Here is a 27,707-nt window from a genome sequence, read left to right on the forward strand (position 1 = left end):
TGTTCCTTCGACTCCCGTATCGTCTTTCCCCCTTGGTTCCTGCGTCCAGGATCCCCAAGATTAATAGTCCTAAGCTAACCACTGGACCAGGACAAGAAGGCCGTCGTCGGACATGTACGCCCACACGGGACAGCACAGGGTTCGAGAATCAATGGGCCTCCAGGATATACTTCTCCAGGGCGACACTCAACCTGCACTTGTTCAGTGAGAGATTTCCGTCAATCCGTCCATGCGGAAACCTTCACTGACCGACCAGGGCTCATCCAGCGGGAGACTGTGCTACCAAATCCGTCCCTTCGACACCTTCAGGCGGACATTGCCGTTCTGACTGCTCCACGGCAATCGAGCAGAGGGACAAGCCGAGGGTCACCATGCCAGCCTCGTCTCGTATCACGACCTGGAACGTCCTTCTCCAGATAACGCAAACCCAAAACAACGGGATGACAGGGTCAAAGCCGGGCCTCTAGGATGTTTGAGGGGAAGATTCGCCGCACTATCCGTCCCACACGGGCGGGCTCCTCCTCCTCCATGTCTTCACCAAAGCTTAGCTTCTGCGATAACGGGTGGTTCAGCACCTGGGTGTGGCTGGTTCAAGCATTCGCAACCCATGTGCCGTCTCTATCCCAGGCAGAGATATGAAAGATGCATATATAATGGAGCAGGTCCTCGGGCATCAACAGACACAACACAGACAACGACGTCGGCCTCTCAACAAGAGACAGCAGTCCTCGCAAACAAGTTCCTATTCCTGAAGTCACAATGTCGCCAATGCCTTGGGAACTCCCGGCATGGGTGCCTCGCCGATCGTGGCTCGCCTGCACCATCCTGGTCCTCACATCGTGTGTGACATCCACGGTGAGTACATACCTGGATTGTTGACTTGGCGCAGTCCAATCACCACGCGATCAATCATAGACTGACACAGGCGGCGCCCCAGACTCTCGGCTTTGATGGTTCCATGATGAATGGACTCAACATCCTCCCCTCGTACACCGACTACTTCACCCTGACCACGGCCACTTTGGCGCTCAACACGGCCTCAGTGTGGATGGGCAGCGCAATAGCAGGCATCGGGTACGCAAAAGTCCCCGACTGGATCGGTCGCAAGTGGGCGCTGTTCTTTGGTGCCGTCTCCACCATTGTCGGCGTCGTCCTCCAGACGGCTGCTCAGAATATTGCCATGTTTGTGATCGCGAGGATCTTCATCGGCTTCGGTACTGGCGCCTCGTCCATCGCTGCGCCTGTGTACTTGTCGGAGACCGTCCCTGTAAAGCTGCGAGCGGTCTCGTTGGCCCTTCTGTATGACTTTTGGTATGTTGGTAAGTCATCGTTCGCCTCCTGTCTCTCACAAGTGACTGGGACAATGGATGATCTGACGAGCATCCAGGCGGTCTGATCGCCGCGGGTGTCACCTACGGCACCGCAAAGATGGATTCCACCTGGGCCTGGCGTCTTCCGTCGGCTCTGCAAGGCCTCTTCAGTGTTCTCTGCATCGTCCTGATTCCTTTCACGCCAGAGTCGCCTCGCTGGCTGCAAGACCAGGGCCGCGGCGAAGAAGCTCTTCTGGCATTGGCACAGACCCATTCAAACGGGAACATCGATGATCCAGCTGTAACTGTTCAGTTCCGCCAGATCACAGACACCCTGGCATACGAAAAGGCTTTGGAGAAACCTTCTTTCGTGAAACAGTTCGCCAACAGCTCGTCGACGCGCAGGCGCATCTTCTTGGTCTGCACCGTCGCCGTCTTCTCCATGCTCTCCGGAAACAACATCATCTCATATTATTTCGGGACCATGCTCACGCAGGCTGGAGTTACCGACTCGACCACACAGCTGGAGATCAACATCATTCTCAACGCATGGTGTCTGGTGGTTTCCCTCGTGGGTACTGCCATGGCAGACAGGTTGGGTCGCAAGGCTCTGGCTGCCATTTCCACAGCGCTGTTGACCATCTTCATCTTCCTCGTGGGCGGGCTGACCAAAGTGTATGGCGACTCAACGAACAACTCCGGTATCTATGGGACAGTTGCCACAATCTTCCTCTTCCAGGGCGCGTACAGTTTCGGCTGGACCCCTCTTACTGTCCTCTACCCCCCGGAAGTCCTCAACTATGGCCTCCGCTCGCTCGGCATGGGGATTTACACTTTTCTCGTGAACGGTGTGGGTTTGATGGTGACCTTTTCCTTTCCCTTTGCGCTTCAAGCTATTGGATGGAAGACGTACATGATCAACGGAGCGTGGGACGTTCTTGAGCTGGTGGTGGTCTTGGTGTTCTGGGTCGAGACCAGTGGCCGGACGCTGGAGGAGATTGATGAGAATCTGGACGGAGAGGTCCACAGCGAGGCGCCCAAACTGAGGGCGATCATGGGCGTGGCGCCAGAAGATAGAGAGGGAATTGTGGATGCTTTGGCTTTGGGAAAGGACAAGAAGATGGAGATCCTGGGTGAAGTGACAGAGGTGGCTAAGGAGTAAGACTCCGTGTCGGGCTCGACTCGTTCTGTCTCGGCCATACTCTGGATCACGCCTGTGCCAGAGCGTGCCTATCGATGCGGTCACGGTGGTGATCACAGTTGACAGTCTTGTATTTCATTTTTCGTTCCCACTCTCATGTGCTTCACATCGCTTGACCGAATCCCATCCCAGCTTAATGCATCGAGGCTCCTAGCTAAGTTTTTTGCGGGAGGTAGACGCAGAAATCCTGAGTGGTGCTGGGCTTGTGCTGATGACAACCAACCGGTTTGCATGGTTGGAGCCCACACCGTGGTATCTCACGCGCCGGAGGTAGCCATCGGCGCCGCCCAACTCAGGTCTCTTTTGCCTCATTGGTTGTCTTGAATTTGCGACAGCGGCCATGAATACCCTTGTTGACCATACTGTCCAAGATGTTGCAGATGGCCAGGATTCATGGTGCTTGGCTGGGTAAGCAGTTCAAAATCATTGAGGAGGGTATCCCATCGTTGCCAATCCATGGCTATGTTGTCCATGATCGAGAAGTCGTGTGGCGAAAATGTAGGGTCCAAGCTACCGACTGGCTGTTCAAATTGCTGGATGCTCGCCATGGGTTCTGCGGTCGAACTATCTGGTGGCTGCGATTCTCCTTCTAGGTTGGTGTCTTCGGGTTGAAGAGTAGGAGTCGGGTTCAGTGCTGCAGATCGCCTGTTATATCTCTTCCCTTCTTGAACCTCTCGCTGTTTGCGAAGCTGTAGAATGAATTGCGGCGTATCGAGCCACTGCAAGCCTTGAGGGTCCTCCTCTTGCGCCTTTTGACGAGCTCGCCACGCCTTCAGGCATAGATTGCCGATCGCGATGTGAAGCGGCTTCTTTTGGTCGGAAACGAATCTTCAAGAAGAGAAGGTGGAGGTCAGCCTTGAACTTCAGGCAAAGACGTATAGGTGGACGGCTAGCAACTCCACTAGGAGGACGAATACACAAGACAGTGGATCGCAAGAGCATACTTGGGGGGGGAGACAACTTACGGGGGATGGTTCTTGAAAACATCCTCAATCTGGATCCACGCCTCGTCCCTGCCTTCGCCGGTTGGCCTTGCAATAAGCTCTCCCAAGGCAAATATAAAGGAATGCCACGCGAACCCTGCATCAATGTGCCAACTGAATCTCTGAAGGGAGCGATGAGAATGCACAAGGTTGTCGGCCTCCATCAGTGCCATACTCGTCTTCCACAGAAGTCGGCGTTCGCTGTCAGGAATATCCTCTTGGTTCGCGTAGCGCCGAGGATGATGCGACATGAATCTGATGCTCTTGCACATGGAACGCCCATAGATCAAAGCCATCATTTCGAGCGGGATAGAAGGATCACAATATCTCAACACCGTTTCTTCCAAGTTAGCCTGGAATTCATCGACAAACGCATCTTTTTCGGCCAATGTCTTGGTCGCCACCCAGCGTTGCATAGCCCGGTTGAGATCTTCCTCGGGGGTGCCCGCTTCCAAGAGCTTCCGCCTCCAGAAAGCGCCGACAGAATAGTGCAGCAAGCAGACCACCATTTCGGTTGGGCGAGTCTGTTCGACGGGTGATTCCTTCATGCCCGGCCAGATTTCCACGTCATTGACGTTTGACGGCACCTTGGTATTCCACCAATTGACTTCCGTCAGGCCACCAAAACCACTCAGCTCGGCCGCCCGAAAGTCGAGCAAGTTGATTTGCCACCAAAGCCGACGGCGCATCTCTGTTTCAAAAGGGGGAAGGCCAAGGACGGTGCCGTCTCGATGCACGCCCATGCCTTGGGCTATACGACTCGCAACACCTGACAATGTCCATAGAGTGCGTGCGTCCAGGGCTTGACGTGTAGTGAGCTATCTTTGATTAGCGATAGACAATTTGGGGAAGCTCAAACATCTTACAAGATAGATGACAAGTGCTTGTAGGACGACAATGTCGTAGGTCGCCATAAATCTCGCTTTTGTCAAGGCTCGACGTATGCCCAGTCGATATCTGGACTGCAGGACTGTCCGAGACTCGCCAAAGGTTGCTTGACATTCTCCGTCACGCATGGACAGGACGGCGCCGCCATAGATAGCAAACATCAAGGCTTCAAGCCCACGGGGGATATGGTCCAAGTCGCGGATAGCTTCCTCAATGGTGCGCTGTAGGGTCGGTTGATGGACAATCTTCATGAGCGGATTGACGTTGGTGAGGAAAATCTGCCACAGTTTGAGGACATGCTCGGGACTCGGGTGCAGGCTCGCCGTCTGAGCTGGGGAAGGCGTCACGCCGAGGACGAAGTCGGTCCTGTCGTCAGCAAGAGTGTCCAACTCATCCTCGCTCTCCGTGTCCGTGTCCGGGATGACATCTTTGCTATGATGGAGCTGTATGTTATGGTTAGTCAACTGAAAAGATTGGACTTGAAGAGGCAGACCTCTTCGCTGACAGTGGTCCACAGTTTACTGCTCGTTCTTTAGCTTTGGGACAAGATTGCGCTGGCGTGGAGGGAGAACACACTTCTGAATGAACCGAGCTCTGCCTTGGTCGATGATCAGCCTCCCCTGGACTGAACCGTTCGTCCACGGCGGCTCTGCGGGTTTGGACCCGGATTTGCTGGGATTGTCGGCATCGTCAAGCGGAGAAGACGTCGCGTCGATTTTGCTGGGCGTGGTGGATGGAGGAGTTGGATCGATACCCTGATCTCGGAGCAACTCCTCGTAGTGCTTCAAGCGAGCGAGCACGTCATCTTCTCGCGCCTTGCGTTTTCGACGGCGAGGGGCAGGGGGGATGCGGAAGACGCTGCAGAGGCGAATGATCAGCCAAGATCCGGCAGAGCGATGAGGGGACAAAAGTCAAGAGGCCCGGTCACCAGGTCAAAGCATCGCATCGGGTTGATATCAGGCAAGCAATTGGGGCATTACGAGACTTGCCATTCGACTTTAGAGCGGACGCAGCCGCTGCACGGATGCTGCTTGTCGCATTTGACTTTTCGTTCGAAGCATCGCACGCAGGAATAGGCCTTGCGAGGCCGGGTTTCTGAAGTGTTAGCACTGGGCTCCATAGAAATTTGCAGCATGGCCTAGGGGTTTGATGGGATCTCAAGAGGTTGAGTGGCACATTGGCACCAAATGGTGGGTAGAAATTGAGCACAAACGCTGACTAAGAAATGAGTCAAGAACCCCACGACAGACCATGTCCACCAGCGCAGTACCTGAAAGTTGTGGTCAGAACTATCTGCAAATCACTTGATCGTACGAAGTTCTGTCAATAATCTCTTGCATACTTGCTTTCTATGCTGCCGGCTCTATACTCCCAGTCTGTTGTGGTCCCAGCGCCCCCGGCCATTGTTGTGCGCCGCCATCAGCCACACAGCGGATCGATTCTTACCTAATCATTTATCAAGGCTTGGCATATCATTTCCGACCTTGGCACCGTGGCACCTCCATCTGAGATTCTCCTCCAGCTGGAAACCGGCTCTCTTACATACAGGACGAACTTGGGCAGCATGCCTTCGCGGCATTTCATTGATGCTCTTGATTCACCAACACACCCATCATGTGACCCTCCTCGATACAACTGACGGCACTCCCTCACATCAACTAAACAACCACAACTGGATCACACTAGGGCACGAGGGGCATCAGCCCGTCCAGATCTTTGCGTGTGTTGACCGCCCCACCGTCAATGGGCGTCAACTTGCGGTGCACGTGGCAGTCAGGGAGATGTGTCCCCTTGGTGGCGGCGGGTTCCCAAGGCCCATAGTATCACATAGTAGAACGCCGTGCAGCTTTGATGCTCGACAAGTCGTATACGGAGGCGCCGGGATCCATTTTTATGCAGGAGTTGCCATCGTGGTCCAGGAGGTTGAGTGCTTCTCGTTCCAGATAGAGCATTTCATGCCCACACAGCTCTGTGCCTACAATCCTAGCAAGCCATTCTGTGTTCTCGCATTTGGAAAGCAGTACGTCCCGATCTGCATGAGTCATGTTCGGGAGAACTTTGGGTGGGTCTGCAGGTCGGCTATTATTTTCAGCCTGTGCCTGCTCTCTGGCCTGTATGACCTCGTCGACAAGTTTGGCCAATGCAGCCTCTTTACTCTGCCTGGTCAGTGCCGACTGTCCCGCCCAGCCACCGGTTGGGCGGGTACTTCTGGTGCTGGACGGCCGGCTGCGTCGTGTACTGGCTGCGGTGGAGTCTCTCAGACTAGCCATGTCCAAATCCATGGAGGTAGGGGTGTCTGTGTCGAGACTATCTGAACTGTCTTGATCCAATCCAGGACTCATACCCAACATTAGGACTACCGTAGGGTCTGGGGAGCTTGTTGGAGCTGCTGTGTGGCCTGACGATGACTTTCATGGCTTTGTGATCTTCCTCAAATCCCTCAGTGAGAGATCTTCTAAATGCGAATTTTAGCCATAGTCTGGAAGGCTGTAGTACGTCTTGGTAGTATGATGGGGTCTGACGAGAGCTCCATGCCTCCATGCTCCTTATGTTCTGTTTTGGCCATAGACTGTGATGTTATGACGATAGTGGGCAGCTCGAGAGCATCCAATAAATCCTTGACTTTCTTGTAGTCTGCAGGCTCTACCTTGGCTGCAGGCTGTGACTGTGTAGGAAGAGCTGGGGGCTCAACAGGATCCGAAGACAGTACCACGAATTCGTGATCTTCAGGCTCTGTTTTGACCATATGCCGAAATGTTGTGACCAGGGTTGGCACCTGGAGAGGATCTAAGGAAACCTCCAGGCGCAGGGTTTCATATCACAGGCTGGGTCTGTAAAACCAGTGAAGTCCTGTTATAAGGACAACGAAGAATTGAAGAATTAAAGAACCTTGAAAGAAGGAACGAAAGAAGAAAGAATGAGTAATGACAGGCGGCGTTCCTGTCATGAAGGTAAAAATTTAAAGAAAGTTGAAATTTATAGGTGAGGTAAAAGTGAGAAAGTGAAGTGAAAGTGAGAAAGTGAAGTGAAAGTGAGAAAGTGAAGTGAAAGTGAGAGTATGGATGTGAAGATAGGAAGGAGCCGGGGGGGTTGCACCTTCTTGGCGAGGCATTACATTACTCTCCTTTTTAATATGGCTGATTGATGGAACACTAGCTCTCCTGTTTTTCCTTTTTTTTTGTTTGTTTTTTATGGCTGTTTCATTAATGATATGCTCTGGGTGTGTTCACTGTCCTGGAACGAGAATACAGGCCAGTCAAATGATAGTCCTGTAGACCATGTAGTTCCCTGCCAGTTGTAGATCGAGGTTCAAGAGTATAGTTGGATGGGAATGATCTCGGGATGCCTCAACGATATTCTTGGTGCTGGCAGCCGCTGCATCACAGTGACCTGGAGAGAAAGTCTAGGTCTGCTTCAGGCATCCAGTCAGCCCACCACCAGCGGCCGACGCTGTCGAGACCGAGTTGATCCGAGAACAGGTTTTGGTCGTCAATGTTAAAGGTGAACGGCGTACTGGTGTTCCATGCCGACTCGGCGGTGATAATGGCCTGTACGTCTTGCGGTGATTCAGCACTGGCCTGTAAATGATGACCTGTGTGCCCTATGACGACCACTCCGTTATCCGACCGGTTCAGGCCGGTAAACTCCTCAACTCCTTCTAATGGTGGTGGTGGCATTGCGGATATTGGATTCTCGACCACCAGCCGCCATTTCCGACACAGCTCGGGGCCAAAGGGTGCAAAGAATTCTTCCTGATCAGGTGAGAGAAATATCTGCGCCGACTGCGCCGTTTCTGGGAGAGTCGTGGAATGCTTCATCATCTGGTTGACCACTCTCTCAGCGCCGATGGCCGAGGGAAATCTCTTTTTGAGCTCGTTTAACGATGATCTGATAATCTCAGTCTCTTCCGCCCGATGGGTGGCTAGCGACGGAAATCGCTGGTAGGACAGCTGCAAGAGTGCGGCGACCATCAGGTAGAAGATGGACGTGACTGCGAGATGCGACACATCCTCCCACGTCAGATACTCCTCGAAGATGCCGGACACAAAGGACGCGGCGAGCAGAGCGACGGGTGACGGCGGCTGATCTCTCTTGTCCTGCCGGAAGAGAATGATGAGCGAGGTGAAGTAGATGGTGTGGAGCTGCCGGGCTTTGAAGTTATAGTCATTCAGTCTCTTCGTCTCGGGATTGTATAGTCGCAGGCTGGGTGGGACGGTTTTCAGCCATCGGCGGAGGCTGTCTTCAAAATCGATCTTCTTGCGATCCGACAGGGTCCCCCGACGATACTCCTCGGTCATATCTCCCAGGATGGAAGTGATCTGGGCAAAGTGCATGAAGAGGAGTGCGTCCTCGTCGTCGCCGTCGAAATCGTCCAGCCGGAGGGGGCGAACATTCGAGTCTTCTGCATTGACCGCCCTTGGACGCCCGTGACTTGCGGCTATCAGATTGTCCCTGGACTTTAGCATCGTGTTAGCTTTGGGGATAACCATGACAGGTCATGCGTCCCTTACAACCAGTGCCCACCAAATCCTCCGCCTCAGCTTCGCATCTGCCATCCGGGGGCCCGGTTCGCGATGGAGACCCATCTGGTGCGCGAGGGCGGCGCTGAGGCGCAGCCAGAAGCTACTACTGTCAATGGAGATGTGCTCCGGGCCAGACGGATTCAGCCACTGCAGGAAGATGGTGGCCATGATGGCGTGGAGGTGATTCTGCTCGGCATTCGTGTAGAAGAGCACTTTGGCCCGCTGGTAGCACCTCTGGCCCTGTTCCGCAGCCTGCGGCGTTGACGAGACGATACTTCCCGCCACCAGCATGGACGTGACGAGCAGCGTGTCATTGGTCTTTGCATCCAGCCGCTCCAGGTCTGAGGCATTCACGAGGGGCATCCAGGGCCGACACCTCTGCAGGAAATTCCTCAACAGTGTCTGCCGCAGCGTGCCCTGGGGCAGCTCGAGCACGGATAGGTTGCGCCGGATCTTGACCTCAAAGTTGTGCCATGAGTGCGCGCGTGCACCGGGACTCTCGTAATGAGTCGCATCGTCCTCGTCAATCTCGGCATGGGCGGGGATGTAGTCGGCGCGACCGAGATAGCTCGAATGCTGGGATGGGGTCAGGGTCGTCGTTGTCGTCGTCGTCAGCCTCTTCCTACTCGTCTCGCCAATTGCTGGAAATCGGAACTTTTCATCCTCCTTTATGGATCGTGCTGGACTACTGCTGGTAGCGGCGGCGGCGGCACCAGTACCAGCAGAACTAGTAGCACCGTCACGAAGGAACACCTGACGTCTGCGTTTCCTGACATGCGGTCTTTTTGGATAGATTCCCCTCCAATGTCAATGAGGTGCTCTCGGAAGTACATATATACATATCTCGGACAAAACACGGGGACCCTTACAGACAGGCTCTCCCAGCATCGCGACAATTGGAACAAACTTCGCGTGTGCTCTCGTGGAGGTTCTTGTCACATCGGACTTTTCGCGTGTGGCAGGCTTCGCAGGCGTTGCCTTGTTTCGAGCTTCCGGCGACGCCGGCGATGGAGGCGTCCAACGTTGTCGAATTCACCCATGTCGTTGGGTCCTCGAGCGACATCTTTGCCCTGTTGTTTTCGCCGCGGCGATCACTGACAACGCCGTGGGCACAGGGGGTAGGGGGGTAAATTATTACCGAATATCAGATTGGGAAGACCAAAAGAGACTCGAAACAAATGAGCATCCGGACAAAAAGACAAGCGCCGCGGCAAAAAGCCACTTGCAAAATCGCCGAATCTCCCCGCTTCCCGCTTCCTCCGCTTGGCCCGTCCGGACTCACAGGCTTTCGGACGATCGAGGCTGTCGGAGAAAGGATTGCAGCTCAAAGAGAAAGGCTCATGATATTCCAGTTGGGAAACAAACTACTAGGTACCGCTGCCACGAGGGATTGAGAAAATGGTTCGTCATCCGTGTAACCACCGGTTGACCTCGTTTACGAAACCACAGAATGTCCTTGAATACTCGGCCAAGTTCTGATGTTTGTTTGGATATGCATCTATAACAATGAAACGAACGATCCGAACAACAAGATGTCGCGGTGATGGAAAGTCTATATCCTCTATATCTTCTATATCATGTCTCGCCGTCTTTTTACACCTGATGTCCTATGCCCCAAGCTTCTTCAGGGAATTGACCGCATCGACGATCGTCTCTTTCAGGGGTCGGTATTTGATCCCCAAGACATTGATGGATTTGCTGTTGTCGATACCCCAGGGTGGCGGGGTGTTGGTCAGCTCGTCCTTGAGATTCCCCCTGATCTCTGGAAAGGCCTCTTCCATGATCTCCCGAAGCTGCGTCTCGGTGGCCAATTGAGCAGCGACAAAGAACCGCTGGTTGGCCGCCTGTGGTCTTTCCAATGCGAGCACATGAGCCAGAGCCAAGTCTCGAACGTCGACGTGGATCGGGGAACCGACTGGTCCAGCTCGCGGCGTCCCACGGTAGAGATTCAATATCCGCAGGCTGGAAGTGTTCAAATCATCCAACGATTTGACTTGATGGAGCACCGGCCCATATATCATGGGTGGACAAAGGGTGGTCAGAGTAAAACCTGGTTTCTCTGCCTCCAAAAAGTCCCAAGCAGCCTTTTCGGCGAACTTTTTGCTCGCTCTGTATGCCGCTTGTGGGTTTGGCGCCGTCAGAGCTTCCTCCATGGTCATGTCATTCCAGATCTCTTCGCTGTATACCGCGGGTGGGTTGCGATAATTTGACAGGGCAGCGAAGGAGGACGTGACCACCACATGCTTAACAGACTTTGCTGATTGGTGGACAGCCTTCAGAATTCCTGTTGTCCCATTGATGGCAGGATCAAGCAAATCCCTTTTGTTGTCGGTCACTTTGAAATGGAAAGGGCTGGCAGTGTGCACGACGGCCTCAAACGGTGGTTCAGCCTGGACGGCCTCGTCGAAGGCGCCGTCTACCGCGATATCTTTGACGATTGTATACGAGACTGTTTGGCCCTTGAATAATTCTTGCAGGTACTGTCCTTTCTCGTCAGAGCGTACAGTGACAACCACGTCGTGCCTAATGAATGGTTAACGCTGGATGCCATCCAGGGCCGGAAGTGGTCAAAAAATACCCATGCTTGAGTAGCTCATCCAAGCAATGTACAGCAAGGAAACCGCTGCCTCCTGTGAGCAAGACTTTCATGACGGAGAATGTTTTCAAATCCCGCTCTTCAAAGATCTACGATGGCCAGCAATTCGGGGAGGTTGTCTCTGATGGGAAGATCGGTTCGTCGCTGGAAAAATTGGGGGTTCCATTATAATATTATTTTGTGCTATGGTCCTTCTATTATGTCCCGCGCCCGGCAATTCGCCATTTGCTCCCATGTTCCCACCTATAGTCTAATGTTCAACCATGCGGTGATGGAGGGCGACCACCAGAATGTCCTTTGTTTTTTCAATCATGCTGACGAAGGGACGAGGCTTGAGGTTCCGTGTTACGTTCAGCTGAGCGATGGCCACCACAACGAAAGCTGCATTTTTGTCCCGAGCATTTGCAATTGAAGCGCCTTCTCTGAACTGGTGGGGGAGGGAGATTGTCAAACAACCTGTTTAGCTGACCGGAGTTTGACGGGGCGTCTGCCGTTCACGTAGCAATTCGGTGCTGTGGGTGTAAGCTAGCAGTGCTACCGGCGGTCTTCAGCAGTTTGTCAGCCCAGAAATGAGTTGCTGTGGGCGGTAGAGGATGGGACCAACGGAGAAAACAACGAAAGGCGCCAGAGCCCCAAATAATAAGTCCGAGTGTGCAGGGAGGTTTCGTCTGACAAAACGATAAAGCCATTTCACCCACCTGCAGGGCCGAGAAATATATTGTCAGACAAAACCTCTATTCCGAATGTCATTCAGGACACCGAATCAACGCTGGACGCAGTTGTGTATTACACTTCGCCATTGATATGCGGTCTGTGGCACCATCACCCGCAAGTGTGCCATGCGCATGATTTGTCGCCATGTGACGCCTCCAGCTATAACATTGTCTACAATTTTCGTACCGGCACGGCTTTGGCAATGGCTGAGAGGCGTTCGTCTTGTCGTGCTTCTGGCCTGTCTGGCTTCCATAGCCACGGTCCACGCACAGACACCTGGCCAGATCAGAGCCCTCAGAAAGGAGGCTGAGGATCTTTTCTATCATGGCTTCGAGAATTACATGTCCTATGCTTTTCCCGAGGACGAATTGCGACCCATCTCCTGCAAACCCTTGACCCGCGACCGCGACAACCCCGCGCACATCGAAGTCAATGACCCTCTGGGAAACTACTCCCTGACCCTTATCGACAGTCTGTCCACCCTCGCGATACTGGCCTCCAGCCCGTCAAGTTCCAAGCAAAATAAACCCCTGCGGCTTTTCCAGGACAGCGTCAGGGATTTGGTCGAGCAGTATGGCGATGGCTCCGAGGGCCCGTCGGGTCAAGGTTTAAGAGCGAGAGGATTCGATCTGGATAGTAAGGTGCAGGTGTTTGAGACAGCGATACGAGGTCTTGGTGGGCTCTTGAGCGCTCATCTATTCGCGGTTGGCGAGCTACCGATCCGCGGCTATGCCCCTCCTCAAAAGCAGGTAGCGTATGCTGAAGCCTGGCAAAAGGACCAGTTTGGCGGCAAGAAGCAAGGAATTGTCTGGCCCAATGCTTTTGAATATGACGGCCAACTTCTCCGGCTGGCATATGACCTTGGGAACCGCCTGATCCCTGCCTTCTGGTCGTCCACCGGTATACCATATCCTCGTGTCAACCTTCGACATGGGATCCCGTTTTACGTCAATTCTCCTTTCAATACTGGTGCCGAAGACGGCCGATGTGAAGCTCGACCAGGGGCTGCCGAAATCACAGAGACGTGCAGTGCCGGTGCTGGAAGTCTGGTGCTTGAGTTCACAGTCTTGAGCCGGCTAACTGGAGATCCTCGCTTTGAGGATCTCGCAAAAAGAGCATTCTGGGCGATCTGGCAAAGGCGCAGTGCTATCGACCTGATTGGCGGCGGGATTGACGCAGAGAGCGGAAACTGGATCGGCACTTGGACGGGCATCGGTGCTGGAATCGACAGCTTCTTTGAATACGCTCTGAAGTCGCACATCCTCCTGTCACGCGACGCTCATCCGGTCTATAACAGCACTGCCTCACAAGATCCAAGGATTCTTCATCAATCTTTACCTGCGGAAGATTCGACGTCCGAGGCCTTTCTCGATGCTTGGAATGCTGCTCATGCGGCAATCAAGCGGCACCTTTATCGTGGACCAACATATCAGCACCCTCATTACATCCAAGCTGATTTCTCCACTGGCGCAGCAAGAGGATTCTGGATGGATGCATTGAGCGCGTACTACCCTGGCCTTCTCACGCTTGCGGGACATGTTGACGAAGCCGTGGAAACTCACCTTCTACAGACAGCTCTCTGGACAAGGTTCTCTGCTCTGCCGGAGCGGTGGAATCTCATGACAGGTGGCATTGAAGGTGGGCTTGGTTGGTGGATAGGCCGACCAGAGTTCATCGAGTCCACGTATTATCTCTACCGCGCGACGGAAGATCCCTGGTACTTTCACGTTGGGGAGATGGTCCTGCGGGATATCAAACGACGATGTTGGACGAGGTGTGGCTGGGCGAGCATCCAGAATGTGTTGACCGGAGAGCAGACGGATAGGATGGAGAGCTTCTTCCTCGGAGAGACGGCAAAATACCTCTTTCTTCTCTTCGATCCAACACACCCTCTCAACCGCCTGGATGAACCCTTCGTCTTCACCACTGAAGGCCATCCATTGGTCATTCCGCGAAGTGTTGCCAAAGGCTCCCATCCTGAGGCTGTCTTGCATCCAGTACACGGCGAAGAGTTATTCTGTCCCGTCAAACCTTCACCCCTGCCGCTGACCATTTCCAGTATTGCTTCACGGGGCGATGTCTTTCATGCAGCTAATCTGGCTCGACTTCATCTCATGCCTCATAGGGACAATGTTGAATCTGCTCTTGGTGAATACGCGGCAGATCACCCGAGCATTACCCTTTTGGATATCAGCTCTCCTTCCAATTATACATATTATCCGTGGACGCTACCCCCGGAACTGGTCCCTTGGAATGCATCAAGCTCGCTCATCCCGACTCCACCGACACTCGACATTTCCTTCCCGGCAATGTCTGCCCCTGGTCAACCTGTTCCTCCCCTCCAGCGCGTAAAAGACGGGATCTTGATCAACGCGATCAGCGGGCTGCGGCTCGGAATGATTCGCGATTACCCTTTGCTTTTCGAGGACGGGTTCCACGACGCATTCCGCATCCAAACAATCAACAACATTCCCCTTGGTAAAGATGAGAAGGTGTACCTAGCGCGCGACACGGGCAGAGATGTCCTTAGCCCAGCAGATCCCAATTTCACGCGTATTCGCGACGCTGTCATGTTGGACCTGGTAGTCGATCTGGATGGGTCGATTGAAGACTCGAACAATGGAAAAGCCGACGAAGCAGCGGCGACCACAGCAGGCCAAGAGTCTGGAAACGGCGGAGAAGCACCGTTGCTCATTGATCTTCCACAATTCGAAGATGTCGCAAACGATGGTGCCATGCGGGCGGCGTGGAACGCCATTGTCTCTCAGATCTCAAGCCTCATCAGAGAAGGGCGTGCTCCATCTCCCTGGCCGTTCTCAACGCCTCTTTCACTCGTTACACCAGTAGCGACGAAGCTTGCCTCTCTCTCATCGTCGTCTTCGGCAGAAGGAAGACCAGGCAATTTGCTACGGTATCACCTCTCGGCTGTGACACCAACAGGCCCTGGCACCGCACCACTGCCAGACTGGTCCGAGGTCCCCACCCTAACATCATCTGGGGCCACCGTGCCTGCATTGTCGTGGACCAAGATCTATGTGACGGACGAACTTTGCGACCACAGGCTACCTGTCAACATAGTGAGGCAGCACCAAGTGCTCGTGATTAAGAGGGGAGGATGCGACTTTAGTGCGAAGCTGGAGAATATCCCTACCTACAAACCGAGCGCGCAGGCACTGCAGCTGGTGATTGTCGTGTCGCATGCAGACCACGACGAACACGACGGCGGAGAAGGAGATGATCACCACAGCGCTCAGAGTATCTTGGACGACGAATCCAACCTGATTCGTCCGTACCTGCACCGCCGCCAGACGACCCCGGCGGGCTTACTACGACGGAACCCGATCCCAATGGTCCTCGTGGGCGGTGGCCAGAGGGTCTATGACGCCTTTAAAACCGGTGCCGTCGCCGTGGGCGTCAAGCGACGGTATCACGTCGAGACCAAGGGGGTGAGAATCGCCAATTTGGAGATTATCTAGAGATTACGTTCTCCAAAACACAGATACAGATATAAGATCAAGGCTGTGTTTGGCAATTGCACGGGATCTGGTTCGAGTATTACTGCTATCATCACGGGCACTATCACTACCACTATTAAATGGTCATTAACGTGACATGTACGGTATATACATACACGTATGTGCCCGTGTCTGTGTCTTCCTATATGTATGTCGATAAAGATGCCAGAGTTAGGGATCTTTCTTCGGTGGATGAATACTACCATGATAGACAAGACATGTGTATTTTTTATGGTGATTACATTGATTGACAACTATTCATATATTGAAAACCGAGTGGCGAATCCTTCTTCCTGTTCAATTACGCTTGCTTGCTTGTTTGTGCACAATTATCTTTCTGGTAGACGACGGGGTACAGATTAAACGAGGGCAGAAGATTAGTACGGAGAAGAGGGTTGCGAGTTCTCTTGGAATGCAAGCACACCACACCACATCAGGAAGGGAGGGAGATCAAAGTCAACAACACGTCCATCATTCCAAAGGGTCCCAGTACTCCAATCAACATCCTTCCGAGCTCGTATCATGCATATCAGATCCTACCATGAACATTTTCACCATCGACCTCGCCAGCTCTTCTCGTACGCGCGGGCCTCTTCCTCCGCACGCTCGAGAGCACGCCGCCACTCCCGCTCCATGCGCAGGGCCAGCTCGTCGGGTGTTTCGACGGTGGTGGCTTCTTCACCCTCTTCTCCAGTTCCAACAGGCCCTGACTCGGCGGTTGGGCTCTCGCATCCTCTCAGGCCGATGAATCGTCCCCACCGTCTTCTTTTCGTCTCAAGATCCACACTAACCTCTTCGTCGGCGGAGGTCTGCTGTCGGGCCTGGTAGAGACTCGTCCAAGCAGGGATCCATGCCGGATACTGAAATGTCTCTTCCAGAGGGGGTGTTACTTGGTGGTACCATCTCGCCAGGGAATCAAGTTGCTCATGTGTCAGTAAATGATACTGGAGGAGGCTGGTGGGGAATTGCGGGTGTGGGAGGCCATTTGTCACGGATATCAAGGGGACTAAAGGCGCACGTAGATGCTCTACGCTGGACAAGTAATGCTGCTTGTTTCGCTGGGTGGTAGGTGAAAGAACGGGGATGACCTTAACATGATATTTGGGCGGCGGGGGATGACGGGGCTTTGATGGGAGGCGGCTGTTCTTCTGCGACTGTTTTCTGATCGGAGAGCGAGTTTGAGCTCTGGTGGGGTTGGAAGCGTGAGAGCGGGCGAGGAGCCTACCTTTGGTACTGGACGATGTGGATGTGATCATGTCTGCTTGCGCAAAGTCGCAGACCATTGTTACATCAGAGGACGGTGTAGATACAGTTTCAGACTGATCTTCTTCCAGGATGGTCTGATTGGTAAGGACCGTGTTGACACGCAGAGGGAGCGTCATGACTCTCTCACCTGCCGGGCCGCGCATGGCCATGCGGCTCTGTCGGCCATCTTCGCGCGGGAAACTGGCTGTTACCGGAGTGCGCGTGATTTGGAAATGTGCTCTCTCTGGCGTGCGTATCTGATCTCGTCCAAATCCGGGGGACATCGGCGGAAAAGCGGCCGGTGTAGGGGATATCACTGGTGATGCGAGGCTGTTCCGTCGACAAATAGTGCCATTGACATTGCTGCAAGACCATTGATTTGGGGTGTTGATCGATGTTTGGATAGGGGCCATACCAGGGAAAGTGGTCACAAGCTGGGGGAGTGGTTGAACCAATGTGCCTTCAACAGTTCTAGTGTAGTGTGGCGACAATGGCGATGGTGGAGGAAGGGATGGGGATGTTGGGTTTGACGAAGCCATGACTGTCCTATTTGATAAGTAAGGATTGTTAGACTGTATCGAGACGTAGATGTGACCACCCTACAAGCTGGGTGCTGCAAGAGATGGTTGTCAGGGGAGGGGAAAGCAGTTATGAGGGAGTCCATCACCAGCAAAGGTCAGGCCAGAACTAGACCAGATCTTGAGGACAATGGGCAGAGTCCGCCTAGAATAGGCGATGTATGCACATTCTCCTTTGATCGTGATAAATTTGGCAGTCCCGGCCTCATTGTGATCAGGAACAGACTGGACAACTTTCCTTTGTTTAAGATGTCCCATTTCAGAAACTAAGACAACGGAAGCCGAGAAGGAGGTCGAAAGAATGCATACTGAGCATCGGGAACCAGGACATTCTCAGCCACGGGGTTTCCAGGTTCAAGCAGATGACGGATGACAACAGATGGATGTGCTGGAAATCCCCGTGTGACAATCATAGGGGTGAGATGTTCACTTGCACTTTATTCAATGCTTGATCGGAATGCAATATCCCCTCCCAAACAGCATCCGTGCTCTTTGTTGTCTCTGGTCATTGTTTCAAGTCAGCTACACCACCAGATGATGTCGACAAGGAGCTTTTTGGATGGTCCCGCCATAGGATCGTCATTGGACTTTACTTAGCTCTTTCTTGGGAGTGGAATTGCAGGTGCTTGTTAGATTGATCATTGGCAGATAAGGATCTTGTCAAGGCTGTGGGATACTGTTTGTTCAAGGGGAAGTACGGAAATGGATATCGTCTTCCAGATGTATGGGTTTTTGTCGTCGATCACAGATACGAATCTGTGTCCACACTTTACTCCTTGTCCTTTGGGTCAGCAACTGGCCAAGGATAGCTAGTGGCACGGAGTCTTGGTTGGTACCTTGAGAGCCTTGGTAGACATCCACCCCCCGAAAGAGGAACGGAAGCACTACCCCCAACCGAGCTGCATACTCGTCCGCAGGGATGGAGAAGGGCTGGAGGGGCGTGTTCGATCTAAGACTTTTGTTGGAGATGCAACCTCGGGAGTCAGGAACAGAGAGTGATTGGAGAGTGAGGATGGTACTCGGTAGTGCGTTTCCGTAAGGTGTGGGCTCTGAGTAAGGAGTTAGGTAAAGGAACGAGGAGCTGCAGGAGGAATCGAGCTCGCTTTTAGCCTCATATTGAGGTGATTCGCTGGGTTGAATGAAGGAATGGAGATGAACGGTGAGTGGATGAGTTGAAATGGATGAATGGATGAATGGATGGATAAGAGGCAATCCCCCTCGCAGGCAGAAAAGTGAGGGAGATGCCGACGCCCAAGCACCAAGCCCCAAGCCCCAAGTACCAAGTATCGAGTCACCGAGTCAAACTATCAAGGACTAACTAATGGATGGGGGGTTCTGGGTCTCTGGGTCTCTAGGCTTCTGGGCTTGGGGGCTTGCAGCGTTACGGCCTTCATTGTGCCTTGTTCCAATGTGTCCCTCTTTTCTTGTCCCGCCTCCGACTTGTATTCGCCTTTGCCCTACGCCTACGCAAACCTCTCCCTCTATCCTTCTTGTCGCATGGGCTCAATCAGCTGCTGGTAGGGGAAAGCCAATTCCCCCCTCTACCTGTCTACCCACCGGACCTCATCCTCGTCTTAATCGCGCTCTCTCTCTCTTTTCTGTTCCTCCTCCCCCCCACCATCACCTCTCACTCTCTGGGTTCTCTAGATGTCCATCGCACCGACATGAATCCAAACGTGAGCTCACCGCTATCTCGAAGCCATACTGCTTTTCCCTGTCTCTTACCCGATCCACGTCAAAGGTCACACTTTGAGCCGCAACGCACATAAGCCTCACCCCCACCGTTACGCACACCTCCTGTTCTCATGATCGGTCGGCCTGTGCCCCGGATAATCTGCGACCGACTTCGATGCCACTGACTGCAATCTTTTGCTGCGTTCGATCCCACTCCTCGAGACGCCCTTCACGGGCTTAGTGTGTACTTGCAGTCATGCCATTTTGTCTCGGAAGTAAAGACGAAGAACCAAAAGACGAATACGACCAGCTCCCCTTTGGATTGAGATGGCGCATGAATTGGGCGAAGAAAGAGACCGACCCTGCCACTGGGGAATCTGTCCTGCGCCTCAGCAATACTCGGATCCTCAAGACGCATTGTGCCAATACCGAATATCAAGCCCTGATGCTGATCGATCGACACACTTCTGTTCCCTCATACAAAGTCCTCGCGGTATACAACAGACCAGAGGGCAAACTAGTCGAGTACGAAGCTTACCCCGGAAAACCCCTGCAACAGGTCTGGCCGACCATGTCTGCACATCAGCAGAACAAGATTGTGGCAGATCTAGGGCGCTTCGTTGAGCAACTCCGCAAAATGCAACCACCGAAACAATGCGTGGTCGGGGATGCCACATTGGGAGGCGCACTGGACCACCGATTTGGCTCCGGCCGCATAGGGCCCTTCTTCTCAATCGAAGCTTTTCAAGAGTTTGAGCGAAGAGGCCACCCGCCGGACGATTTCCCGGAAAAGGAGATTCGAATGGTTCATGCGCCTAAGAAACCATACCAACTCAAGTTTACCCATGCAAGCCTCTGTCCTCAGAATATCCTTGTGGACGACGCCGGTCGAATATGTGCCTTGATCGGGTGGGAGTCGGCCGGATGGTATCCCGAATACTGGGAGTACACTCAAATGTGCCATCTGACACCCAAGGTCATGGGCGATTGGCTCGACGCCATGCGGAGAGTGATGCCCCAATATGACCAAGAGTTGGCATGCGAAGAAGCTCTCCGGGCCAGATATACCAGCTCCATATATGATGCACCGAGAAGTATACGGGCTCCGAGTCCTTCCCCAAGTCAACTACAGGCAGAGCAACAAGAAATCGACGATAAGAATACCGAGGATACTAGTGGCTAGGAGCTGGCGAGAGGCTATTCATATCATGGAATTTCCCAATCAGAGCTTGCTCTCGCCGGAGGTCAACCTGTATCAGGGCCTTACTGAACGTCAGGTGGTCCAAACGTACCCAAAGAGACACCAGTCTTTTCGCAAAAGACCTTTGAGAATTAAACCACAGAAGGGCGAAGCTTGACTGCTGGCGCATGTTGAAGAAGGAGACTGAGGTCTTATCACATGGAGTGTGGAGTGGAAAAGCAAGACAAAAGAACAACTCCAAGCTTCTGCATGGTGTTGCTGAAGCGCACGAACTGGAATGAGGCGCTAATGTTTTGGTAAGGGACCAAGTATCTGCTGCCATCGCGTTGGGTCGGATCTTTGGTCACTGGTGTGTATTGTCGGAGGCCTTATTGGAATGGCGATGGCACCAGTCGAACTGTTTCTTTATGTTTTTTTCTTCCTTTCTTTTTTTTTTTTTGTTTTTGGATCGATGCATAGCGAAGGCGTCGGGCTATACACCAAGGGAGGAGTGGGAATACAGGCACCAAGACCCTAGCGAGTGAGATTTTGAGTTGGTTTTAATATGTCGACGGCGGCGAGTCGTTTGCTACGGCGCATATAGGTGCCGTCAAGCAAAAAGATCCAGGGATCAATGAGCAAAGGACCGAGAAAGTCGGTTGTGATAGACGGCCGAGTGAATGGCCAATTTTGGATGGGTTCATAATTGAATGCATGCATATAATATATCTACATGAGTACCTACTTGGGTATATTTGGTCCATTTGGTCCATTTTTCATTGGATTCAAAATTCAAAATTCACGGCAAGACAAGTATCCGCAGTTCGCTGGATGGTGGGTGGTGGAGGTGGTAGGCGCCGTTGAGGAACCCCGAAACCGGAAAATAAAAAACCTTGAAAGGAGCACGATGGGGTGGCAGTTGGAAAGCAATGGGGAATGAGCAATTAGGCAATACGCAACGCCAATGCCAATGCCAATGCCAATGCTAATGCCATTGGGAATGAATGAATAGGTAAGAATGGGAGGAAAAATGGGAATAATAATAATGGATATATCACTTCTCCGCGGGACTTGAGCAGTCATCAGAATAATAGTTCCACGCCCTCTCTCGCTCTCTTTCCATTTCCCCTTTCGAGACTCGGAATTGATCAAAGAAACAATAACAACAAAGACAATGGATGGAATGTGAACTGAGCAGCCCGCGTTACTGCATGGATGCCTGGTTGTTTCACCCTGATTGGGACATGCATCTGAACTAATAGTAGTACTGTAGGTATCTATACATCTATGATCTGTACGAAAGTATGGATTCGATAGCGAAGTTGGTGAGTAGAGTTTCATCCCTTCACCGGGGACCTTTCCCTCCCGGAAAACAAGTGTTGAGTAACGGGACTTCCATCTTTCATCCCCTTCTCCACCACTATCACCACCGTCACCACCGTCGTCATCGTCGTGCCCTCCGACCATCACAACTTCGTCTCGGTCTTGGTCTTCGCCTCCCCCTCGCCCTTGTCCGTGCCGTGCTTAAACGCTCGCGCCACGCGGTCCAGTACGTCCTCTCGCCCGGGGTTGTTGCCCCCGTTGAGCCATCGCTGCACCGTCGCGACCTCCGAGGCCTTTCTGGCAGCTTGGTCCTGGTGCTGTCCGTGTCGCTGCTGCAGCTGCGGTCTCTGGTCTTGGTGCTCGTGGTGACGGTGGTGGCCACCACCGCCGCCTGTGCTCCCGCTTTTGACGCTGGTGTTGCTCCAGGTGTGGTGGCGGGTTGACTTGGTTGCGTCTGAGGTGGTGATCTGCGGCGGCATCTTGATGGGGTGGGGTGGGAGCGGTGGTCCTTAGTTCGTATTCGTAGGGGGATTGATTTGTTTTTCGGGGGTTGTGACTTATTAGAGTCGCACCTGATGAGAGATATATTGGTCCCTCTTGTGTTGTGTTGTGGTGGCAGATCTATCTTCTCGTGATGTGACTCTCTGGTATAGCAAAGTGGGAACGACGGTGACGACAACGACGACGGAATAGGTATATCGCGATCGCTTCTCTTTCTTCGTGTACGGGTCTGCTGGCAACAGTAAAAGGTGCAGAGGTGGCGAGGTGATTCGAGTTCCACGGGTGGATGATCAAGACGTTCCGTGATCCGTCGTCAAGTGATGCTGTATTGGTCTCTCGATAAACCTGAGGCAATGATTGATATATGTATGTACGTTCAATCACGATGTGTTCATCCACATGGAAAATCGACTGAAGGGTTGGGGGTGAGAAAAGAAATGGGAAACCATGAGGACTACTTAATGAACTGCCTGCAACAGGGAGACATATATCAACAAGGACATGTCTCGTATACAGCTATTGAATGTACCATGGGGAGGGAACAGTCAAAGCGGTCCTTGTGTACTGATGTGGCCTTCAAAGGTTCCCATGAAAACTGTTGGAGATGACCACGTTCAGCGCAATCACGAATCTGTTCAAAGTCCTAAGGTTGTCTCCGTCACCTTGAACCGATGAACCGGGGTGTGATGGTAGCGAAAGGCTTCTGCTTCCACCGTTCAAGAAGGGGGGAACCCAGTCGGACCAAGCACGGCAGCGACAGACATATTTTTGTCTATCGAAAAGTCCTCTGCGTGCTAGACAATGACAAAGGGTGGATACCGTCTGATCAAAGAGTCTCGAACATTTGAGTAAGTGGTTGAAAGCATGCTTGAACGCAAGCAAGAAACAAGCGAAGAAGTCGGATATCGATCCCCACAGATGGCTGTCGTTATTCATCAAGGCGGGCAAGGTCTCAGATGGACCGCGGAGCTGGAGAGGGACCAGACAGAAGAGCCTATCGAGCCAATCGAGCCAAACAATGTGGATGCCTAAGGCATGGGCTCCCTTCGAGTAGACACAAAAGTGCAGCCTGATGAGTCTTGAGGCTTCGGGGAACAAACATCGCTTAGCCTGTCAGCAAGGACTTTCGAAGGACCTTTGTTCTCACCGGTGATCGGCATGGAGGGGGGGGTTAGTTTGGCTAGGAAATCATCATGCTCAGGTGATGGTCCTGTCAATAACGGCGTTAGTTACGAGCATATCTCGTACAGTACGACAAACCGAGTACTCGTAGGTTTTAATTTTCTGACGACGGACAATAGCCAAAAAGCTGGATTGCCAGGGGTGATTGCTGAGAGGCTTGAACTCCACAAGGGGGATGGTAAGCAGCCAAGATGATGGTGGCACCCAGGTGTACGTAGTGATGTTGGTGATGGTGGTGACACTGATGAGTGGATGTAACTGGGACTCGGGGACGTGGGAGGAGCCTGTGGGCGCTTGATCAAACATCCATTCATAATAACGAGCTGACTGGTAGGGGAACAATCCCCCCAAAGACTCTTTGGACCCATTATTTGTTGAGTGGTGCGTAGCAGTACGGGGTACTCGTAGTGATAGCGATGGTGGTGATGCTTCCACTGTTGTTCTCGCTTGCCCCCGTCTGCTCATTTTCCTCACAAAAGAACGCAGAGAGCAAAGATAATCTTCTCTCAATCGTTAAACGAAAAGGGAATTGATTGTCAAAAGGGAATCGGAACGGGGAACCACGCGGCCTTTCTACGAGCACCTTTGAGTGCTCATCAGGCCCCGGGATCATGATACAGCTGACCATGGAATTTGGATAGCGCTCGGGGGCTGAACAGGAGCATCCGGGCCCCAATGACGGAGGTGGTGAGATGGTTGCCTTTTTAACAGAGAGGCAGACAAGAGAGAAGGGATCTTTTGATGGAACCTTTGAAGCGAACCACCCCACACCAGCGTCTCCTTTTTAGTTCACTTTTGGTCGACGTAGGTGCGTTGGTGCCTAGATGCTAGGTAGGTGTGTGTGTCCAGGGAGATGTCTAGGTGTCCAGGTAAGTGTCTGCCCTAGGTAGGGACTGTGTAGGTAGAGTACCTAGGGAGCTACTCGTAGATTACGAAGGTAGGTTGTAGGTAGGCATGTAGTCATAACTGAGTAGCAGCAGCACAGTGGTTCCTACCTGTCTTCCCTGTCATGCTCGTTCCTGGTCCTGTTCCCGCTTCTGCTCCTGCCCTCTGTGCTTCGCTCCTTCGTTCCTTCCTCATGCCTGGCGGAACTGAATTAGGCACAAACTGCGTCTTTTCTTCTCATCTTCTCATCCTCTCACCATCTCATTCACTCACGCACTCACTCACTCATGCTTCCATCCATCCATCCACCATTCACCATCCTCCAATCCAGCAATCCACCACCACCCGTCCATCCATGATCCACACAACTCATGACCCAAGGAAAGGACCGCGCGCCCCGCTCCGGTCACTCAAAGCTCCGACCAAGTAAGATGCGGATGTTTCTGTTATTTTTTGCCACCCATCAATGCTACACCTACCACAACACCTTCTTGGTACTTCATCGCATTGACCACTTGATGGAACTTTTGGCTCAAGCCTTTTTCCTTTGACCAGCCTCCTTTCTCTGATCCAGTCATGCCACAACTCCACAAACAAAAGAGTGGGAAATATTATGGAATCTTTGTATCTCACTGTCTCCATGCTACCTACCACATCCAAGTCCCAACCATTCGGTCCCTCGTTCATTACTCGTTACGTCGACTTCCATTCATGCCATCCCCCCTGGTTCCAATGGCTCTTGTTTCGAAGGAACCTTTGTATTAGGTGGGTTATTCTTATTTCCATGGTTCTCACCAGCATCCAACTAGGCTGTTTTGACTGCTAGTTATGCTGACTCGGTAACTTGTATGACTCCCTCATCCCTCTCACCCTTCTTTCCGTGACCCCCTTGCCCGTCTTCCAAGGTTCCAAAAGAAAAGCGGCCCCCAAAAAAGGCGCGTGAGGCTCCTCCCTCCCTTCCAGGCAACCCCCGTTCTGCCTTGGTTCACAAGAGCAAGGAAACTGCTACTACTCGGTACTCGTAAAAAGGATGCCAGATGACGGGCCCTCTTTTGCCACTGCAGCGAAACAAAATGTCCGGCCTTCGACTTCGCTACAAAGAGTCCAAAGTGGCCTGGGCTGCAGCATCTGGCGTTTGTAGCTCTCCTTTAGATTGGGTGTGATCCTGTTGTTCCTCAACCTCGCATGGCATCCCGCGTCTGTCTCCTGCCTGCTTGGACAAGTGTACAACCTTAACCCGGGCTGCCCTCCAAGGGCTGGCGTGCTTTCCCGCATTCTTTCTATCCCAGATTCAGCGGTTGTGGCTTGAAGGGCTTGAAGGCCTGTGGGTAACCATGAGACCCTCAAACCTGCCACGACCTCGTCCCCAGCCCAGCTCGGGCTACAAACGAGTCCAATCAAAACAGACTCGCGATGTTGCTTTCGGCCCTCACAAGGACCGCATAGAAAAGTTGTATATCCATGAGGAGCGGCCCCTGAATTGGATCATGGACTATATGAGAAGGGAATATGGTATCAATCTTTCGTGAGAAACCCTCCCCCAGATCAGTCCTACCACCTCATGTGCTAACGCAAACATGTCCCCAGAGTCAAGCAATACAAGAGTCAGTTGAAGACCTGGGGCCTCAGACACAAACTCACCAAGCGTGATGCCGCCTTCATCTTGAGATTGCTGGACCAAGCCAGGAGTGAAGGCCGCGACGAGGTTGTCATCTTCTCCGGGCACCCGAGGCGGCGAGAGGACATCACCAAATACATCCAGAGAAATGAAAAGCTGGTCGATGAAGCCGACCTCCTGTCCTGCATCACCCAGACCGACAAGATACCCGATTATATCTACCTGCAGACACTTCCGGTTGAGCCTCAGCAGCCACCGCCCTCCCACCTACCGCCAACGCCCCCATCTGCCAGCTCATTTGGCTCTCTGGAGTCTCACGCCTCCTTCAGGACTATCTCCCCAATGAAGGTCCCCATCCCGTCACCAGAGTCCAGCCCTCGACATTCGGGTGAATTCGCCCATGAGCTGAATCGTGCCACGACTCTACCAGGTCCCGTAGACGCTGCCGAAAGATTGCATGTCGATTGGAGCATCATCCATGGTGATAATACTCCGGTTCAGCAGCAGGCACTCTTGTCCCGCAGTCAGCCAGCTATCCCGAACATCTTGGGCCCATTCTGGCGTGCCCAGCGAGAGCCGATCCCCTCTGGCTGGTGCCAGCTATGGGACAACAATGACCCGAGCGAGCAATGGCCGTCTGACTTCACCCATGCTGTGCTGTCAGCGACCCCCGCTGTCGTTGAAGAGATTAGCGACCTGGACCTGGACATCTACCGGTTCGGCAACAATACCCGAAGCCGCCAGCTCAACGACAAGAGTCTGTCGGCCGATTTTGTCATGTACTGTCTGTACTGGTTGATTTGCGCCGGCCAAAATGATGCCAGGATCCAGTCGAGGGCCGAGTACTATTTGACGAATGCCCGGTTCAATTTCTTGTGCATGCTCACGAATGAGAGCTTCCCTGCTGGAGAATGCTTGGGCGCGCTGAGCATTGTATCGGTGCTGTTTGACTGTTACGGCCAGTGGGACAGGCTCTCGGAGCTGCTGACCAAATGTGACGAGTTGACCAAGAAACACTGCGGACTCGACAACCCATTGACCATGACCATCGAGTTCAAGAAGAACATGCTCCAGCGTAGTGGTGCGGGTTGCCCGCCGCATGATATTGCTCGCCTCTCGGACATTGTGACTCAGATGCAGATTGCCTTCTCCGAATCATCCGCGCCCGCCCTGACTGCCAGGTATAACTTGGCCTGGGCAATGCTGGAGAATGAGCTGAAAAGGGAAGTGAGGGCACCCGAGAACTTTGAACCTGCTCGAAGAGAGCTGCTTGACCTCACCCATCAGTGGGAGCAGTTCGGAGACGACCGCATTGAGACCATCATGGCCGCTGCCACCCTAGCCAGGGCCACCTTCTATTGCGGAGATGCAGAAGGGGCCGAAGCTATCATTGTCCAATCTGTCTTGCCCCGAGTGCGGAAGAATTTTCCCGAGCAGCATGCGTATAGTTGGGAGGCGAAGCACCGACACGCATTCTTCCTCTTCCAGTTGGCCAAAAAGGAAACGGGCGCGCGGAGGCGCGACCATCTGCAACTTGGCGAGCAGCTCCTGCGAGAAGTCGTGCGGAACAGACACCGCATTCTAGGCGAGTCCAACCCAAAGTCGACTCACTCGTTCCAACTCCTCAGAGATATCCTCAAAGCACAAGGCAGGATACTCGAGGCAGACACACTATCCGACTGGTGTGAGCAACAACAGTCACCATCAGGGGTGCATTGAGAGGGAGGCTATACGTACGACTGAATTGCCAACATTTCTCTCAAGCAAGGGATCGACCCTTGTAGATCCCTT

General features: G+C 53.0%; 10 protein-coding genes across 10 annotated transcripts; 4 read left to right on the forward strand and 6 right to left on the reverse strand.

Moving 5' to 3' along the window:
* Window positions 1–759: 759 nt before the first annotated feature.
* Window positions 760–2,472, forward strand: AYO20_10243 (hypothetical protein; the record flags this gene model as incomplete). Its single annotated transcript, XM_022648501.1, has 3 exons — window positions 760–855; window positions 926–1,319; window positions 1,388–2,472. 3 exons carry the CDS (start codon window positions 760–762, stop codon window positions 2,470–2,472), a joined length of 1,575 nt encoding a protein of 524 aa, XP_022495528.1.
* Window positions 2,473–2,819: 347 nt separating this feature from the next.
* AYO20_10244 (hypothetical protein) lies at window positions 2,820–5,786 on the reverse strand (the record flags this gene model as incomplete). The annotated part of the gene is made up of 6 exons (XM_022648502.1): window positions 2,820–3,339; window positions 3,477–4,312; window positions 4,361–4,825; window positions 4,876–4,903; window positions 4,959–5,240; window positions 5,725–5,786. 6 exons carry the CDS (start codon window positions 5,784–5,786, stop codon window positions 2,820–2,822), a joined length of 2,193 nt encoding a protein of 730 aa, XP_022495529.1.
* Window positions 5,787–6,205: 419 nt separating this feature from the next.
* On the reverse strand, window positions 6,206–7,128 carry AYO20_10245 (hypothetical protein; the record flags this gene model as incomplete). The annotated part of the gene is made up of 3 exons (XM_022648503.1): window positions 6,206–6,644; window positions 6,727–6,837; window positions 6,905–7,128. The coding sequence occupies 3 exons, from the start codon at window positions 7,126–7,128 to the stop codon at window positions 6,206–6,208; spliced, it is 774 nt and encodes a 257-aa protein (XP_022495530.1).
* A 634-nt stretch (window positions 7,129–7,762) lies between these two features.
* On the reverse strand, window positions 7,763–9,968 carry AYO20_10246 (hypothetical protein; the record flags this gene model as incomplete). Its single annotated transcript, XM_022648504.1, has 3 exons — window positions 7,763–8,839; window positions 8,894–9,674; window positions 9,775–9,968. 3 exons carry the CDS (start codon window positions 9,966–9,968, stop codon window positions 7,763–7,765), a joined length of 2,052 nt encoding a protein of 683 aa, XP_022495531.1.
* Window positions 9,969–10,512: 544 nt separating this feature from the next.
* AYO20_10247 (hypothetical protein) lies at window positions 10,513–11,554 on the reverse strand (the record flags this gene model as incomplete). The annotated part of the gene is made up of 2 exons (XM_022648505.1): window positions 10,513–11,428; window positions 11,484–11,554. The coding sequence occupies 2 exons, from the start codon at window positions 11,552–11,554 to the stop codon at window positions 10,513–10,515; spliced, it is 987 nt and encodes a 328-aa protein (XP_022495532.1).
* Window positions 11,555–12,340: 786 nt separating this feature from the next.
* Window positions 12,341–15,691, forward strand: AYO20_10248 (hypothetical protein; the record flags this gene model as incomplete). The annotated part of the gene is made up of 1 exon (XM_022648506.1): window positions 12,341–15,691. The coding sequence occupies one exon, from the start codon at window positions 12,341–12,343 to the stop codon at window positions 15,689–15,691; it is 3,351 nt and encodes a 1,116-aa protein (XP_022495533.1).
* Window positions 15,692–16,281: 590 nt separating this feature from the next.
* Window positions 16,282–17,514, reverse strand: AYO20_10249 (hypothetical protein; the record flags this gene model as incomplete). The annotated part of the gene is made up of 1 exon (XM_022648507.1): window positions 16,282–17,514. The coding sequence occupies one exon, from the start codon at window positions 17,512–17,514 to the stop codon at window positions 16,282–16,284; it is 1,233 nt and encodes a 410-aa protein (XP_022495534.1).
* Window positions 17,515–19,483: 1,969 nt separating this feature from the next.
* Window positions 19,484–20,410, forward strand: AYO20_10250 (hypothetical protein; the record flags this gene model as incomplete). The annotated part of the gene is made up of 1 exon (XM_022648508.1): window positions 19,484–20,410. The coding sequence occupies one exon, from the start codon at window positions 19,484–19,486 to the stop codon at window positions 20,408–20,410; it is 927 nt and encodes a 308-aa protein (XP_022495535.1).
* Window positions 20,411–21,873: 1,463 nt separating this feature from the next.
* Window positions 21,874–22,209, reverse strand: AYO20_10251 (hypothetical protein; the record flags this gene model as incomplete). The annotated part of the gene is made up of 1 exon (XM_022648509.1): window positions 21,874–22,209. The coding sequence occupies one exon, from the start codon at window positions 22,207–22,209 to the stop codon at window positions 21,874–21,876; it is 336 nt and encodes a 111-aa protein (XP_022495536.1).
* Window positions 22,210–25,632: 3,423 nt separating this feature from the next.
* Window positions 25,633–27,635, forward strand: AYO20_10252 (hypothetical protein; the record flags this gene model as incomplete). Its single annotated transcript, XM_022648510.1, has 2 exons — window positions 25,633–25,823; window positions 25,886–27,635. The coding sequence occupies 2 exons, from the start codon at window positions 25,633–25,635 to the stop codon at window positions 27,633–27,635; spliced, it is 1,941 nt and encodes a 646-aa protein (XP_022495537.1).
* Window positions 27,636–27,707: the final 72 nt, after the last annotated feature.

The sequence above is a fragment of the Fonsecaea nubica genome (assembly GCF_001646965.1).
Source record: "Fonsecaea nubica strain CBS 269.64 chromosome Unknown Scaff106, whole genome shotgun sequence".
Lineage (NCBI taxonomy): Eukaryota > Fungi > Ascomycota > Eurotiomycetes > Chaetothyriales > Herpotrichiellaceae > Fonsecaea > Fonsecaea nubica.